A 14344-nucleotide genomic window follows, 5' to 3' on the forward strand; every position below is an offset into this window, starting at 1 on the left:
TCCTCTCGGGATCCTTTATTTCACTTCCTACTCACAAGGTGGAATTTCAGCTTGTAGTCATCATTTCTGCCAGTTCAGTCAATGGCTCGGAACATCACAATCCCAATCCCACAGTGTCAACAATCCTGGAGGCAGATCCGAGGTGAGGGATTCACGTTCACTAATGAACTCCACTACATTTTGCTTTCTTGTGATCCCACGGTCTCATTCCAATTGAGGATCACTGAAGAAACGGACTGTATTTCTATTCACTATTTCAAAGATCAGACCTACCTCATTTACTTGTCAAGAAAATTTTCTCAAGTATATTTAAAGTGTTTATCATTTTCCTATAGTTCTTCAAATGCTTGACATTCGTCTTTTCCCTACCTCTAAAACTCCTTTCTTGTTCACATTATCTTTCTTGATTGCTTCTCAGTTTACATAAAAACAAAAAGAAAATGTGGATTTATTGTGCACATTAGCAGGTCTGTTCATAAAAACGCACAGAGGTTTTATATACCACTTACAGTAACAGCTCAGAGTAAAAAGGAAGAAAGAATCTGAAATGTTAGACTTGCTCGGAAATAAGGCTACCTGGGACAATGCCACTATCTAGCTTCATCAGAATCTTTACTTCTCCAACTTTTTAGCAGTGGCAAGTAATAAAAAAATAAACAACAACAAAAAACCCTGATAGTTGAAATATGTAGCAGTCACTCCATATACTGCCCCTCCCACCCAACCTTAAGAATAATAGGGTTGTTTTTTTTCAAGTTTTATTCCACTTTCATTTAAATTTAGTGGAAAAAAACTTAAAAAGTCATGTTGTAGCAATGTGTCCCCATGCAGAATTGCAATTTGCCAAGATTGTAATGTGCTTTGAGAGAAATCTTACTGAAAAAATAGTGATGACCATTTTCCAGTAGATCTTGAGTGAAAAAATCATTTGTACCCCAATCTGAGGTATAAACTTGCTTTTGGGGGGACACAACTACTGTAAATTAGACAATTGTAGCAACCACCCAAGACAATAAATGAAAGCGTATGACAATCTGCCACATTATAGTGAGTGTCTATTCAAAGTTCATCATGATTTTTAGTGAGATCTTCCCCATAATTGGTAGCTTGGCTTCCAACAAACATGTTCCAGTTGTCTAGTACTTCCTCTTTAGTTAGCTTCTCATCCTGTAGGAGAGAGGGAAGAGCTGTCAAGGAAGCTGTGGTAACTGTGAGTCTACAGTTCATCATGAAAACCATGCTAGTTCATTGATTTGCAATGTTTTAAATGCTACATTAAATAATTCAGAAGCTTCCGGGTTCCTCTTTCATCTACCATTACTGCACTTCAAAATTCCAAACTGTAACATCCTCTTGCTATAAAAGCTGTGCAAAAGTACATCAGGTAGGTCCCTAAGTAATTCAGAAGCTGGAATCCATTTATGTCTACAAGCAGTGCAAGCACGTTCAAACAGGCCCTGAAGAATTCCACTTCCCTTTTATAGCCTAGCTGCTCGACCTGACTATTTGAATAACCTGGGAATTTGGGGCAACTAGCAAAGTTGGATGGAGCAGGACTTTTTATTAATTGTATTTATTTATTTTGATATCAGTAGATCATAAAGTACTGGCATTAGAACCAGAAGTGGGAGCCTGCCCAAGGATATCTGGGCTGAGGTGGGGGATAAGCTTCCCTGTGCCGGGCATATCCCAGAAGCCTGATGAACATTTGGTAACTGAACAAATGGATGAATAAGCTTGTCTTAGGGCAGGCATGTTTTGCTTTAATTCCCTGCCCTGCCCACATCCGAGTTGCTGGTTCTTCAATCCTGAAAGGTATGACTCAATGAGAGTTTGTGGCTCACAGCTGGCTGTCCAGAGGAGTCTGGGCCCAGTGAGTTCACCGTGGGCTACCATGGTCTGGTTCAAGTTTACAGGTCTCTACTGCAGGGCAAGAACAGGAAGTCAGCATGACAGGGCCACAGGGGCCAGTGCTATCACCAGAGGCAAACAAAGCAATCTTATGTAAACTGTCACCTTTCAATCAATGATCACAAACATTTGAATTACCTTGTTCTTATCCGACTCGTATACCAGGTGCCTGGCCTCGGCCTGGGCATGGTCATAATCTTGAGGGAGGATCCAGTGGCGAATCTCGTCTTTGTCCAGCTTCCCATCCTTGTTCAGGTCTCGGAAGTCACTGAACTGCTCCCGTTCAGACAAAACCCAGTCTGGCTCAGGGCCATTATCCTCGTGAGAAAACATATCGGCTAGAAGGGAAAGCGTTCAAGAGGGAAGGGAGAAGTCAAAACACTTGACCCCTTGAGGTTTTGGAAGGGTGATGACCAATCAAGAGACCTACCTCCTACCTCTTAGTGTCATTAGGTTTGGTGGTGCTGGGGATGGAACCGGGGCCTCAGGCACACTAGGCAAGCGCTCCACCACTGAGCCACATCCCCAGCCCCATCAACAGACCTAACTCAAGTAGCTGGTGGGAGGATTCTTGGTGATAATAATGCAATGATTTATCCACTCTGAAGGCCACCTGGTGGACTAGGAAGACCTGAGATTAGGATCCAGGAAGTGAACCTTGACTCTTGACTTAGTTCTGTAACTGGAATTAGACTACTTCGGTGAATGAGCCTTAAATTTATCTGTAAGAACTGTCAGCAAAGACACATCCAAATGGACTGTGTCTGTAAAATGGAAATAATAATGGGCAAATCACATGGTTATTAGGAAGATCAAATGGGTTGTTTATGTGAAGGCTTCTGTAACCCAAGTTGGTACATAAAGGTGAAAACTAGTAATAATGACCACCTCAGAGCATTTTCTACACTGGTCAGGATAACTGAAAGTGTTCCACATGCTTTTTCTTTCATTTAACTTCCTTACAACCATATGAACTAGGTGTAGTTGGTGATTCCAATTTACAGATGAAAACAGGCATAGCCTCCCTGCAAACCACAACTAGCCTGAGCTTGAGGCTGCATAGGAACATGGTGCTCTGCTTCCAACCCATGGCCTTAACCACTGTGCTTATAACTATTGTCATTTATGTCATTTCCAAAGGGCTTTCTTTTTTTTCCATCCTTAAAACAATTCCATAAGACAGACCATTACCCACATTTCCAAAATAGTAAGAAAAAGAAAAAGAAAGAAACATTTATACATTGCTTGTTTTTAGAAAAGAGTCTGAACTGTGGGCAGTTTGTCTTTGATGGGAGCACAGTTTAGAAACATCATTTTTTAAAAAGTTGCAACACAGAAAAGAAACACTGTAATGCAGTTTCAGTGTAGAGAAAAGTTCATTGTAATAAGCTGGGTTCCATTCTCAGCACTGCATAAAAATAGATGAATAAAATAAAGGTCCATCAACATCTATCTATCTATAATATATATATATATATTTATTTTAAATAAATAAATAAGTCAGTATAAGGAAAACTCTTTATAATCAAGTTTCAATATAGAAAAACTTTGTAATAAAGTTTCAAGGTAGAGAAAAACTCTTTGTAATATGAAATTTCAATATAGGAAAAACTATCAGGTGGTAAACGAAGCAGGAAAGGAATGAAAGCTTTTGGCTTGAATTTTGGCTCTAAGGTAGCAACAAGGCAAGCCCACACCTAATATTTACTCATTGTTTTTGAGAAAGGGCTGCCCCACATATTAGCTAATTTGTACTTCAATCAATCCTACAAAGATGGAAGCTATGTTTTCCCATTTTGCAGACTAGGAAACTGAGTCTTAGAGTTACATGACTCTCTCAGGGTTGTGAAGCTATTAAGTGGAGAAGCCAGTGCTCTTGATTCCAGTGCCCTTTCCATTATACCACACCATCACCTGTTTCCCATTCAGCCCTGCCTGAAGAGGAGGCTGCCCAGAAATGAAAAGAAGTCAATACAGCAGGTCTTTCTGACAGCAAGTCACTCGAAATTCGATTTTCATATACAATGCCCCTACCTCCCTCTCTGCCTGGTGTAAAGAATGGAACATTTCTTTTAGGCAGAGCTACTCACAGAGTTCTGTCCCTGACTTGCACCATTTCAATGCAGAGTTCAGGAGGGACAGCACAGGCTGCTAATCAAAAGTGCTACATTGTTTGCTTTTTTTATCAGTCTGCCTTTTCTGTCAGTCTAATTCTATCACCACTGTCACAGTGAGACCTCCAAGGGGCTGAACACTTCCCTCTCACGTGTACCCAGCAACTGAAAGGCACATCTGATTGCATGATGAGGTAGCTATCAGCATTTTTTTCTAAAGGGTAGTACCACCAAGATCACTTTAATTACTGTGGCAAGAGCTACCTGTCTGTTACCAAAGACAGACAGGCAACTGTTCAGTTCTCAGAACCAAATATAATTTCTAATGATGAGCAGAAACTCTGCTCATCATTACCAAAGGTACGTGTCTCTGTATGTGGGGTGGCAAAATACAACCACAAAACAAGAGAGTAAAGGCAACTCTAGGTTTACATACAAAGATAATTAACTGTCTCTATTAAATATGTATATGAACATTATATTATTGCATTCCTCTCTCATAGGTCAGCACTTAAATCAATTGATTTTCCAGCTTTGACTTAAAAGGTTGAGATGAGAACACAAGAGCTGTCATGAGAAGGCAGTATGCAGTATGCAGTTTTGCCTCAGCAGTTTCTGGGGCAAAATGCACATTTCCTTGTTGCCTGCTCCTTTATGCTTGGGGGGATGGGGGGACACTGGGCTACCAGTGAGGGCTCTATCCAGCAATGGTGGCGTGTGACCCCAGTGAGAACTCAAGTTTCAGCCAACCAGTGCTCACAGAGACCTGAAAATGCACTTCTCAACACTGCTTAAGTGAACATCTTTAGATCACAATGCTAGGTATAGACAACCCCGGATGGAAAAAATGCCTATGTCATTGGGTAACTGGACACTTGGTAGAAGATTCATTCTCTGAAAAGGATACCTTTCTGCAGAGAGCTTAGGTACACAAGCAGTTCTACTGACCATAGCTACATCTGCTCAGGGATTCTAGGCTGGGCTGATGGAAGGCTAAATAATGATCCCCTGATATAGCACCACTAGGGCTGATATAACAAATGGGGTGGAAGGCCCTCCCTACTGGGAAGTCCCAGCAGCTGCTGCTTTAAGAGATGTCTATGTGTGGAAGAAAGTTGCCCCACGAGGACAGCTGAGCAACTCCAGGCCATCACTCACCAATGTACTCATCCTGGTCCACAAACCCATCCCCATTCTTGTCGATGTCCTCCAGAGTTTCCTAGGAAGCAAAGGGCAAAATACAATGTAAGATGGTCATGTGCTCTGAGCTGAGAATTCTAATGTCCAGCTTTCATGGCCTCCTGCTTGGTGATTCCAGGCTCATTCCCTTACCTGCCCAGGCACTAGTTCACCTGTTAAAACAGACAATGGATTCTGTCCCTACTCCTCCTCCCTATAATTTTAAAAGCAAAAATCCTTCCCTAAAGAAAAATGTGCGTAGAAGCCCAGAGGTGTTGTGAATCTATCAGGAAGCCCTGCCAACCCAACCAATCTTCACCATCTAGTCAAGCACTGGGGGAATCTGTGAGACCACTGGATTGAATGATCACAAAAACAGATTCTAGAGCTACCAGTGCTGGGAGCCATTAGCCAAGTAGGTATGACAATTTCCTTGCCAGCGTACCCCATGTTGCAGTGACATTGAATGTAGGTGACCTTGCTCAAGGACCAGGGCGGATTAGGGTGTTCCCGGTTTAGGATAATCGGGTTTAGGGCGTTCCAGGTTTAAGATTATTCCTGCTAGGAATAGGGCGTATCCTGCTGCCTGAGTTCCCCTTGAGTTCTCACGGGATTCAGACAATATTTTTTGGGAGACAGAAGCCCAGTGGAGGTGGATTTGGGCAGAGAACTTGGATTTCCCCAGAACGTGATTGTAGACGGCTGGTGTGAGTTCGGGAATAAAGAGTTGCTGTTTGAATCTACAAGCTGTGTGGTGGCTCGTGATTGTGTGCCCAGCCAGACTGCGGCATTTGTGCCCAGCCAGACTGCGGCAACCAGGACTAGGAACACTGAATAATCAGAGAAATATGAAATCACAAATAATTAAATAATAAAAGTATATCTGACTTTTGAATTATTCTACTTTGGAATTAGTATATTTGACTTCCTAATTAGTTCTTTTGCCAGGGTCAGTAATTAAATGAGTTTACTGTCCATAGGCATAGCAACTCAAAAAACATCCCAAGTCAAAGAAAACAGCCAACCAGAGAACACAGCACTAATCTGGAAGGCATGTAATTAGTCCACTTGTGGATAATTCCATCATCACTGGTCCTCTGGAAAATTAGTTATCACTAAACAGATATTGGGCTGCAGAGAGAAATGGTTCTTGAAGCCCTGACCCAGTCCCGAGGGTCCTAGGTGTCCTGAGCATGAGCTGGGGCAGGAGTGGACGCCTCCCCCACCTGGATGACTAAAACAATCCAGAGCTGCTTCTGAACAAAGGCTTCTCTTTGGAAGAAGGCACCTATTTCCTAGCATTGAAGCAATTGAAACTGGCTCAGGACATCTGCCCAGGAAACAGATGATGGCATTTATTTAATTGTTGTGGGAAATAGGCACCTGGGACCCAAAACAACACTGGAAAGTGATAACTCAGAGGCCTTACAAGACACTCATCACTCAAGCCCTAGCATCTGATCCCTTTATCTTCCAAAGACCCATCTTTAAGAATAGCAACATTATAAACCACCATTCCACCTTAAGTCCATAAATTTTTAACAATCCAGTGCATTTCATCTCAAAATCTTTTTCTAAGTCCCTCAAAGCTAAAAAACAGGTGGAGACAAGCCAGTTGCTCCCTAAACCCATCTGCTCTTCCTAGGCACATGTCTACACTCTCTCTCCCAGTCTCCTCATATCTAGAAGGGGTCACTGCAACATAAATGGAAGGGATGCGTCTTTTTTCATGGCCAGAAAAGTAAAGACCATCTATACGTTCTCTTTATTCCTTTTCTTTCCTTTGTCTCCCACCTGGTTGTTACCAAGATGACCTTGAAGCCACAAGATGATAGAGCCCAAGATGGAAATAGTCTGGGTACCTGATGGTGTTTAGAGGGGAACTGCCCAGGAGATGAATCTGGCTGAGATCATCTGTACAGGACTTTGTAAGAAATAAGCTTTGATCATGTTAAATGATTTTGACTGGGGGCTATTTGTTACAGCGGCTAGCTTGCACTAACTTCCTGGGTACATAGGTATTCAACACATTCAACTTCAGATTCCTTCTCCAATTCTTTAGGCTAAAAAAATGTCTCTCTGTGGATGAAGGGACAAGATGAAGGGCAGCATTTTCCTGGGTCTTTTCTTAGCCCAGGCTCCTCATTGATCTCACCAACACCACAATTTCCTTCATATGCTCAAACTCCTCAGGATGTAGAAAGGCAGTGAACTCCTCTCGAGTAGCTGTCAGGTCCCCATCGAGGTCTGCAGCCTTGAACCTTCTCTCATCACGTGGCAGCATCTTTTTGAAGGTATGATGATCGGAACTATCTTGGAACTCTGTGGGGTTTCCTACAGGATGTATGCAGAAAAGCCAAACATTACACATTGGACAAAAGGTCCTGACCTACTGAGTTCTTTAAAAACATTTTATTTCAGAATGCCTCTAGTATCTGTCCCTTCAAGTCATCCCTTCATAGAGGCCCTAATGGCTTATTAGGGGCAACAGAGCAAGTGGTTAAGGGCATAAGCTTTAGACGGTACAATACTGTACTTCTTTTTGCAGAACTCTGCTTTCATCAATACATTCTTTGATCTAAGATGTACATAGGCTCCCTGGTTCCCTGTCTTGTTTAAATGCCTCTGCCTGGCTTTCAGTATCTCCTGAGTCTGAGCACCTGTGTGTCCCTGGTTCTCTTGAGGCTTGTCTCCTTGCTGTCTCTACCAGGCAACAAGAGGGTTTGCACCCTGGAACTATGTAACCACACTCTTGCCTCATTACTCCTTTGATCTAGTTTGTCTTAAATCCAAATGTTACTGAATGCACTATTCTCTGCCGCCCCCCACCTTCCCCGCAGGTCTCTCTCTCTCCAAATATAAATCCATTCTTCAAGACCTGGATCCCAAACCACCCTCCAGAAAACCATCTCCCCATCTCCAACTGCTCCACAACACTCCATTCTTGCTACCTAAAATTTACCAACAGTTTGAAACTGTACCACAGATATATTTCCTTTCTGCTTTCTTATCTGTGTGCATCTCTGAGATGCAGGTCCAAGTAGGGTGGCAACCTAGTGGATTTAGTGGTCCTTCACACCTTCCCCTACAAATCCACAAAGGACTTCAAAGTAAGCAACTCAGTCCATTCTTAGTAGGCAGATTGTTCTCAACAGATTCTATTTAGGAGGGTTTGCCACCTCCCAAAATGGGTAGGCATGATGAGAGAAAGAAGAAAATCCCCCTCAAGAAGCTTGTTCCCTGGATCCCAGCTGGATGATGTCTCCTATAGCACCTCTTACCCAGGTAGTATCCATAGGTGGCTTGTTTGTATTCTTCCCAGGAAATTTTATCGTCTTTGTCTCTATCATAATCCTTCCAGACTTTAGCAACATTATCATAAATGTATCTTTTCTGCACCCGTTTGATCCAACTTTTCAGCTCCTCGGTGGTGACAAAGCCATCCCCATCACTGTCAATTCGATCAACAATCTTCCTGTAATAAAAAGAAAAAAAAAAACCCACAAGATTATTATAAAGGTGTGTGTGATCTTGGTCCAGTGAAAGATCAAACACTTGCATAATCTAAAAATGCATAAATTACTGAAATAGAATCCGTGATCTAGTAGTGTTGGAAAAAGTGCTAACATGTATCCTTTCAAGAATGATATGCCCTTCTCCCATACCTCGACTGCTGCCTATTACAGACATTACTAATGGACCATGCCCCTCTGTCCTGACAATCCTAGATATGACTTCAGAATTATTCTCACCACAATGCTCTGGGGATGGCCACTACCAACTTGTTGGAGTTGACCTGGAAGATCAAATTTATCTGTCCTTCCTGGAGTATTCCAACTCCCTAATTTTAGAGTAACAAAACTGAGGCCCAGAGAAATGCAACGATTTTTCAAGATCACACAGATAGTATCTGGTACAATCAGGATAAGGACTCATTTTGGGGGGGCTCCAGGTCCAAGGCCAAAAAAAAAAAATTTTTTTTTGAAAATTCAACGTAAATCATAAAAGTAAGCAATTTGGTTTTTGTGTTTTTTTTTAAAGAGAGAGAATTTTAATATTTATTTTTTAGTTTTCGGCGGACACAACATCTTTGTTTGTATGTGGTGCTGAGGATCGAACCCGGGCCGCACGCATGCCAGGCAAGCGTGCTACCGCTTGAGCCACATCCCCAGCCCCAGGTGATCAGATCTTATTGGACACAGCATAAAATATCAGAGATGAAAGAACCTCCATGGCATGGAACCTATTCCAGAAACTTGAGCAGCTGCAGAAGCTTAAGGCCCCTCCTCTCTCGGTGAAGGTCCCGAGACCACTAGGGTCTCCACAGCTCTACAACTGGCCCAGGTTCCAGTGATTTCCCACTGGACTCCATTGAGGCATCCTAATCACTGGTCCAAAGCAGACTTCAGGTTGGAAACTTGCCATGTGTCCATCTCTAAGCCAGATGGTCCCAAGCTAGGAACACCATTTCTGTAGGGAACTTCCAAGACATTCCTAAGCTATTTTTAATGCCTACAAAAGTTCACCCCTAATTTCATTTACCTGGGATGAGGTCATACTGGCCAACTATGACTTTTTGAGGCTAGAATTAACTTCAGTGGTAAAATTTTCTTGTCAACAAAAGTTCTGATTGGAGTTGATCTTTGATTAATTACAAATGAGATATGAGCTGGGCATGGTGATGCAGCCTGTGATCCCAGTGGCTTGGGAGGCTGAGGCAGGAGGATTGTGAGTTCAAAGCCAGCCTCAGCAAAAGCAAGGCACTAAGCAACCTAGTGAGAGTCTCTAAATAAAATACAAAGTAGGTGCCCCTGAGTTCAATCCCCCGCACCATCCCCACAAAAGAAGGGAAATGAATTCCTTAGCTCTTTATTAGTGCAGCTTGATGGTTTGATCTCCTATAACTCATAACTATAGGAGACAGGGTATGAGTGTGGGGAGGGGGGTGGAGTAATTATTCAAAGTCACCATCTCCCACCTGAACCCAGGGAGCTTGGTCAAGCTCTTCTTCCTCAGGAAGGTAACAAAAGGTTCGAATGCTACTAGCACCCCTATGGTGTCCCTTCTTTCCCAATGTTAACAGCTCTCAAGCCTCAAGCATCTTCAGGCTTCCCCCCAGGAAATTCTAGCCAGACACAGCAGAAGATTTTCAGCACTGTGCAGTGTTAATCCCAGCTACTGTGTGCCAAGCACTGCTCCAAACCTGGAAACACAGTGGTGACCTGCCCATTGGCTACCCACTAAGGAGCTGAATCTCAGGCCAACAAAAAACTAGGGACATCAGATCATACAGCCTTCCTTTGAGAAAAGGGTACATCCAATTTACACCAAATGAATCTCCAGGACATAGCTTAGCCTGAACATAGGAGGAGCTCAATAACTATTTGTTAGAAAAATAAATAAGAGCTTGACCTCTCTCTTGAAAAAAAATCTCAAAGAGTGAGGTACTGGGAAAGGCAGATTTGATGTAGAGAAAGCTGAATGTTTTAATCAGAACACCTGGATCCATATTCTGGCTTTGGCCCCATTACTTGAGATCTTGAGCAAATGACTTGATGCTCTGAGCCTCCGTTTTCCCATCTATAAGCTGGAACACTTACTTCCCAAGGAATGTTGTGAGGAACAAAGGAGAGGAGGTGTGCCTTTCCTCTCCAAAGACACTAATCTAGGTCCAGGTCGATGGAAAACCCCATAGACACTCAGCAAGTAACAAAAATGAGCAAAGCCAGTAGGAGGCCCTATGGCAACTGGGAGATTCCCTGATAGTTGTCAAGAAAGGTTGCCCAATTGAGTGTTTAAAAAAAATTGGGGTCTGGGCTGGGGTTGCGGCTCAGTGGTAGAGTGCTTCCCTAGCATGTGTGAGGCACTGGGTTCGATTCTCAGCACCATAAAAATAAATAAAATAAAGGTCCATCAACAACTAAAAAATATTTTTAAAAATTGGGGTCTGTACGTGAAATCAGTCAAATTTTAAAAGCAGAAAGTAATTTACATTTTTTTCCTTACGATTACATAAGGCACTTTTAAAACTGCATCCAGCCTATATGAGTCCCCACTTTGCAACCCTCTGACCTAGGTGTCTCTAGAGGCTTTAGAATGGTTTCTGTTTTAGAACTGATGGTCCGATAGTGGGGAAAAAAGCTGCCTGGATCCAGCCAGTCCTCCCTCAGCAGCCCAGACTTGCAGGGAACTGCTCCCTAATTTCCAAAAGCTCCACCCACATATTACCCAGCTGGTGGCTCAGGCCAGAGATCCAGAAGTCCTCCTTGGTCTCTCCTCCCACCTCTCCCCCACATTGAGTCAAAAGCAAGAGAAGCCACACGTGTCAGGATCCACCCTCTCCCAGATTCAGGCATTCCTTCCCTCTCCCTGCCTGAGGCATCCCCATGGTGCCTCACTCCACGTTGACAGTCTTTTCCTAACAGTTTTAGTGCTTCTCGGGCATTTCAAGGACATTTAATCTCTACCACACTGAAGTCCCTCCCACACTGCCCTTGGTTTCCCTCCTCTACTCTCACCTTCTTCTCTGTCCCTTTAGGGGCCTAACATCCCTTGTGGCTAGAAGAGAGGTCAAACCCTCTAAAAATGGGCTGTTCTCTCTTCAAGAATGCCTGACAACTTCTGAGTCATCCCACAGGCTCTGATCAGGAGACAGCTCCAAGTCACCAAGTCCCTCTCTCCAACCTGAAATCTTAGGGCTCCTTCTCCTTGAAGGGCTTGCTATGGTTTTTACATGCCATCATCACAATGATTAGGTATCATCTGCCTGTCCTAATTATAAGCATGCTGATGCCTACAACACAAGGTTGCATGCCAGATATCAAATGCGGTGCCTGGTACACAATAGCTATTCCAATGTTTGTGGTATGAATAAATGAATGAAGTCAAGGTTTTCACACAAAGATCAAACCCTGCCAACTCCACCAGTACTTGCTCTAGCCATTAGGCTGACCACATAATGAAGGTAATAAACGCAGCTGTAGGACAAAAAGTTACTCCCATTCCTCCCCCTCCTTCCTCTCCAGCAACAATGCAGAATAGTTGCCACTCAGGGGCCCAGAATAAATCAGTCTCCAAGTGCCTCAAAGCAATACAATAGACTGAATTTAATCAATGGCCCCTATTGTTAAGTCCTAAACAAGAAGAGAAAGTACTTCTCTGCCAAATAAAAGGTACTTGTTTGGAGGTGACTTTGAAGTTCAAAGATCTTTTTTATCACAACAGGCAGATGGTGCACCTCACAATAGGTATCATTTATCCTCATATTCTAACTACACACATTGGCCTTTGGTGGCCCCAAGAGCACAGGGATGGCTGTGTTCTTTTTATTACAGAACACGAAGATCCTCCACCCCAGGAGCCAGGTTCTGGAAGCCTGCTGCCCAGTAGGCAGTCTATGTCCTTCCCCAACCCTGCCTCCATCTGGACCCATGCTGGCTGTTGGTCCCTCTGTGGAAGGATTTCCAGATAATTCTGCACAATGCCTTAGTGTCTTCTCCGGGGACCAGGAAAGGGTGCCCTGAGATTTATCAAAGTTTTGTTTCTCAGCTTTGGTTTCTGATTCCACGAATAAGTTCACAATCTACCACCACGGGCCACTCTCCAGCGTTTTGCCCCTAACAAACAGTTGCCAAAGCGTGAGGTGTCTTCGGGATATCTGCTGGAAATAGAAATCAGGGGGCCAGTTTCTAGTTGGCGTGCCCCTCACCCCCGCATCTCTTATCCCCAATTACTCTCTCTTGACAACGGTATTTTTATACCCCTACACCAGATTTATGGGACAATTGGGCATCAGGCAATAACACCCAGCCAGAGTCACAGGCCAAGAATCAAGCCCCACAAATAGCTTGCCCCTTCATCTTTAACCATTTGGTTCATCCTTGAGACCTACTTAGCAAGTGTCTCAGGGCCCCCTCAATCCCGGTTTGGGGGCGGGGATGAAAGAAAGAACCTGAGCCTGTGGGGTTAAAAGGCCACTGAAGATAAACTTCTTTTGTACACACTCTCCCCTCCCTTCTGATGCAACAGAAGGGGGGGGGGGGCGGGTTCTCTCGGTCCTGGCTCCGCGGCCACTGCCACGTTCTCGCCTCCCCGCGGGAAGCCACCCGGCCGGGGCGTGGCAGCGATCTCCACGCGAGGTCCCAGCGCCGGCAGGCAACTTTGAGGGCGCCGCGCCTTGGAGGGGGCTGGCCCGGACGCTCGGAACCACGCGCGCTATTTCGCTTTCGCTTTGCCGCTGAGGTCCCGCGTGGCTCCCGCCCAGGGATCCCGCGAGCACCTGTGTCACCCCCAGCGCGGCCCGGGCCGCGGCCTCACCCCAGCCTCTCCTTGCTCTCTTCTGGGGTGAGCTGATCGAAGGTCTTGGAGTCCTCTTTGCCCAGGAAGGCCTCGTGGTCGTACTGGAAACTCTGGTTGTCCTCGGGCGGCCGCTCGCCCAGCTCCGAGTCGGGCCTCACCACGCGCTCCTTGCGCACCGTGGGCTTGGCCCGCAGCGCCCGCGGCGCCAGCGCTAGCGCCAGCAGCAGCCCCAGGGCGAGCCCCAGGAGGCGGCAGCGGCCACGACGCGCCATGGTCCGGAGGAGAGGGCGGCCGCGAGGGAGGCAGGAGCGGGCGACGCGAGCGGCGGATCGGCTGTAGGGGCTCGCAGCGCGGCGGCGGGGCTGGGACCTCCGGGGGGAGGGACGGCCGGCGCCGCAGCCAGAGCCCGCCCCGGGCCCCGCCGAGGGGCGCGCCCCGACCTCGCGCGGGCGGCTTCGGGCGGCCGGGCTCACGCGCCCATTGGCCGCTGAGCAGCCGGGGGAGGCCGGGGCCGCCGAGCCACGTCGCCAGCCGGGGTGGTGGGCACCCGGCTCGGGTTTCGCCTCGGCCCCTCCCCGCCTCTCGTCGCGAGGGGCGGGCCCAGGCGAACCGGGCTGGGGACTGGAGGGCTCGCGGGAAGACCGGGAAGTTCTTTGTCAAGCAACAGATGTTCAGGATAAGATTCCTCCTGGTCCTGCCGTTCCGGAGAAGTGTAGGGAAGCACCCGCTGCCCCCGCCCCGCCACCTACATCCAAATGGGAGCCCGAACCCCAGCAGCAGCCCAGCGCCCACAGCCGATCCTGTGCTCTTAAGCCCAACACAACTCCATTTAGCAAAATTTG

At 45.7% G+C, this 14344-nt stretch overlaps 1 protein-coding gene across 1 annotated transcript; it reads right to left on the minus strand.

Moving 5' to 3' along the window:
- Positions 1-13877, minus strand: Rcn1 (reticulocalbin 1). Its single transcript, XM_027936479.2, has 6 exons — positions 13521-13877; positions 8486-8679; positions 7360-7538; positions 5184-5244; positions 2050-2249; positions 1-1167 (listed from the first exon to the last, which is right to left on the minus strand). Exons 1-6 carry the CDS (start codon positions 13772-13774, stop codon positions 1060-1062), a joined length of 996 nt encoding a protein of 331 aa, XP_027792280.2. The 5' UTR covers positions 13775-13877; the 3' UTR covers positions 1-1059.
- Between the last annotated feature and the right edge of the window lie 467 nt (positions 13878-14344).

The sequence above is a fragment of the Marmota flaviventris genome, chromosome 9, assembly GCF_047511675.1.
Source record: "Marmota flaviventris isolate mMarFla1 chromosome 9, mMarFla1.hap1, whole genome shotgun sequence".
In the NCBI taxonomy this organism is placed as follows: Eukaryota; Metazoa; Chordata; class Mammalia; order Rodentia; family Sciuridae; genus Marmota; species Marmota flaviventris.

Bases quoted from the DNA above. Each gene is read 5' to 3' on its own strand.
- Rcn1 (XM_027936479.2), bottom strand. From the start codon at position 13,774: ATGGCGCGTCGTGGCCGCTGCCGCCTCCTGGGGCTCGCCCTGGGGCTG. The intron at 7,539-8,485 runs GTAAGAGGTGCT...TACATCCTGTAG, and splicing joins CACCTATGGATACTACCTGG to GAAACCCCACAGAGTTCCAA. The intron at 2,250-5,183 runs GTGAGTGATGGC...TTTCCCTTCTAG, and splicing joins GGACCAGGATGAGTACATTG to CCGATATGTTTTCTCACGAG.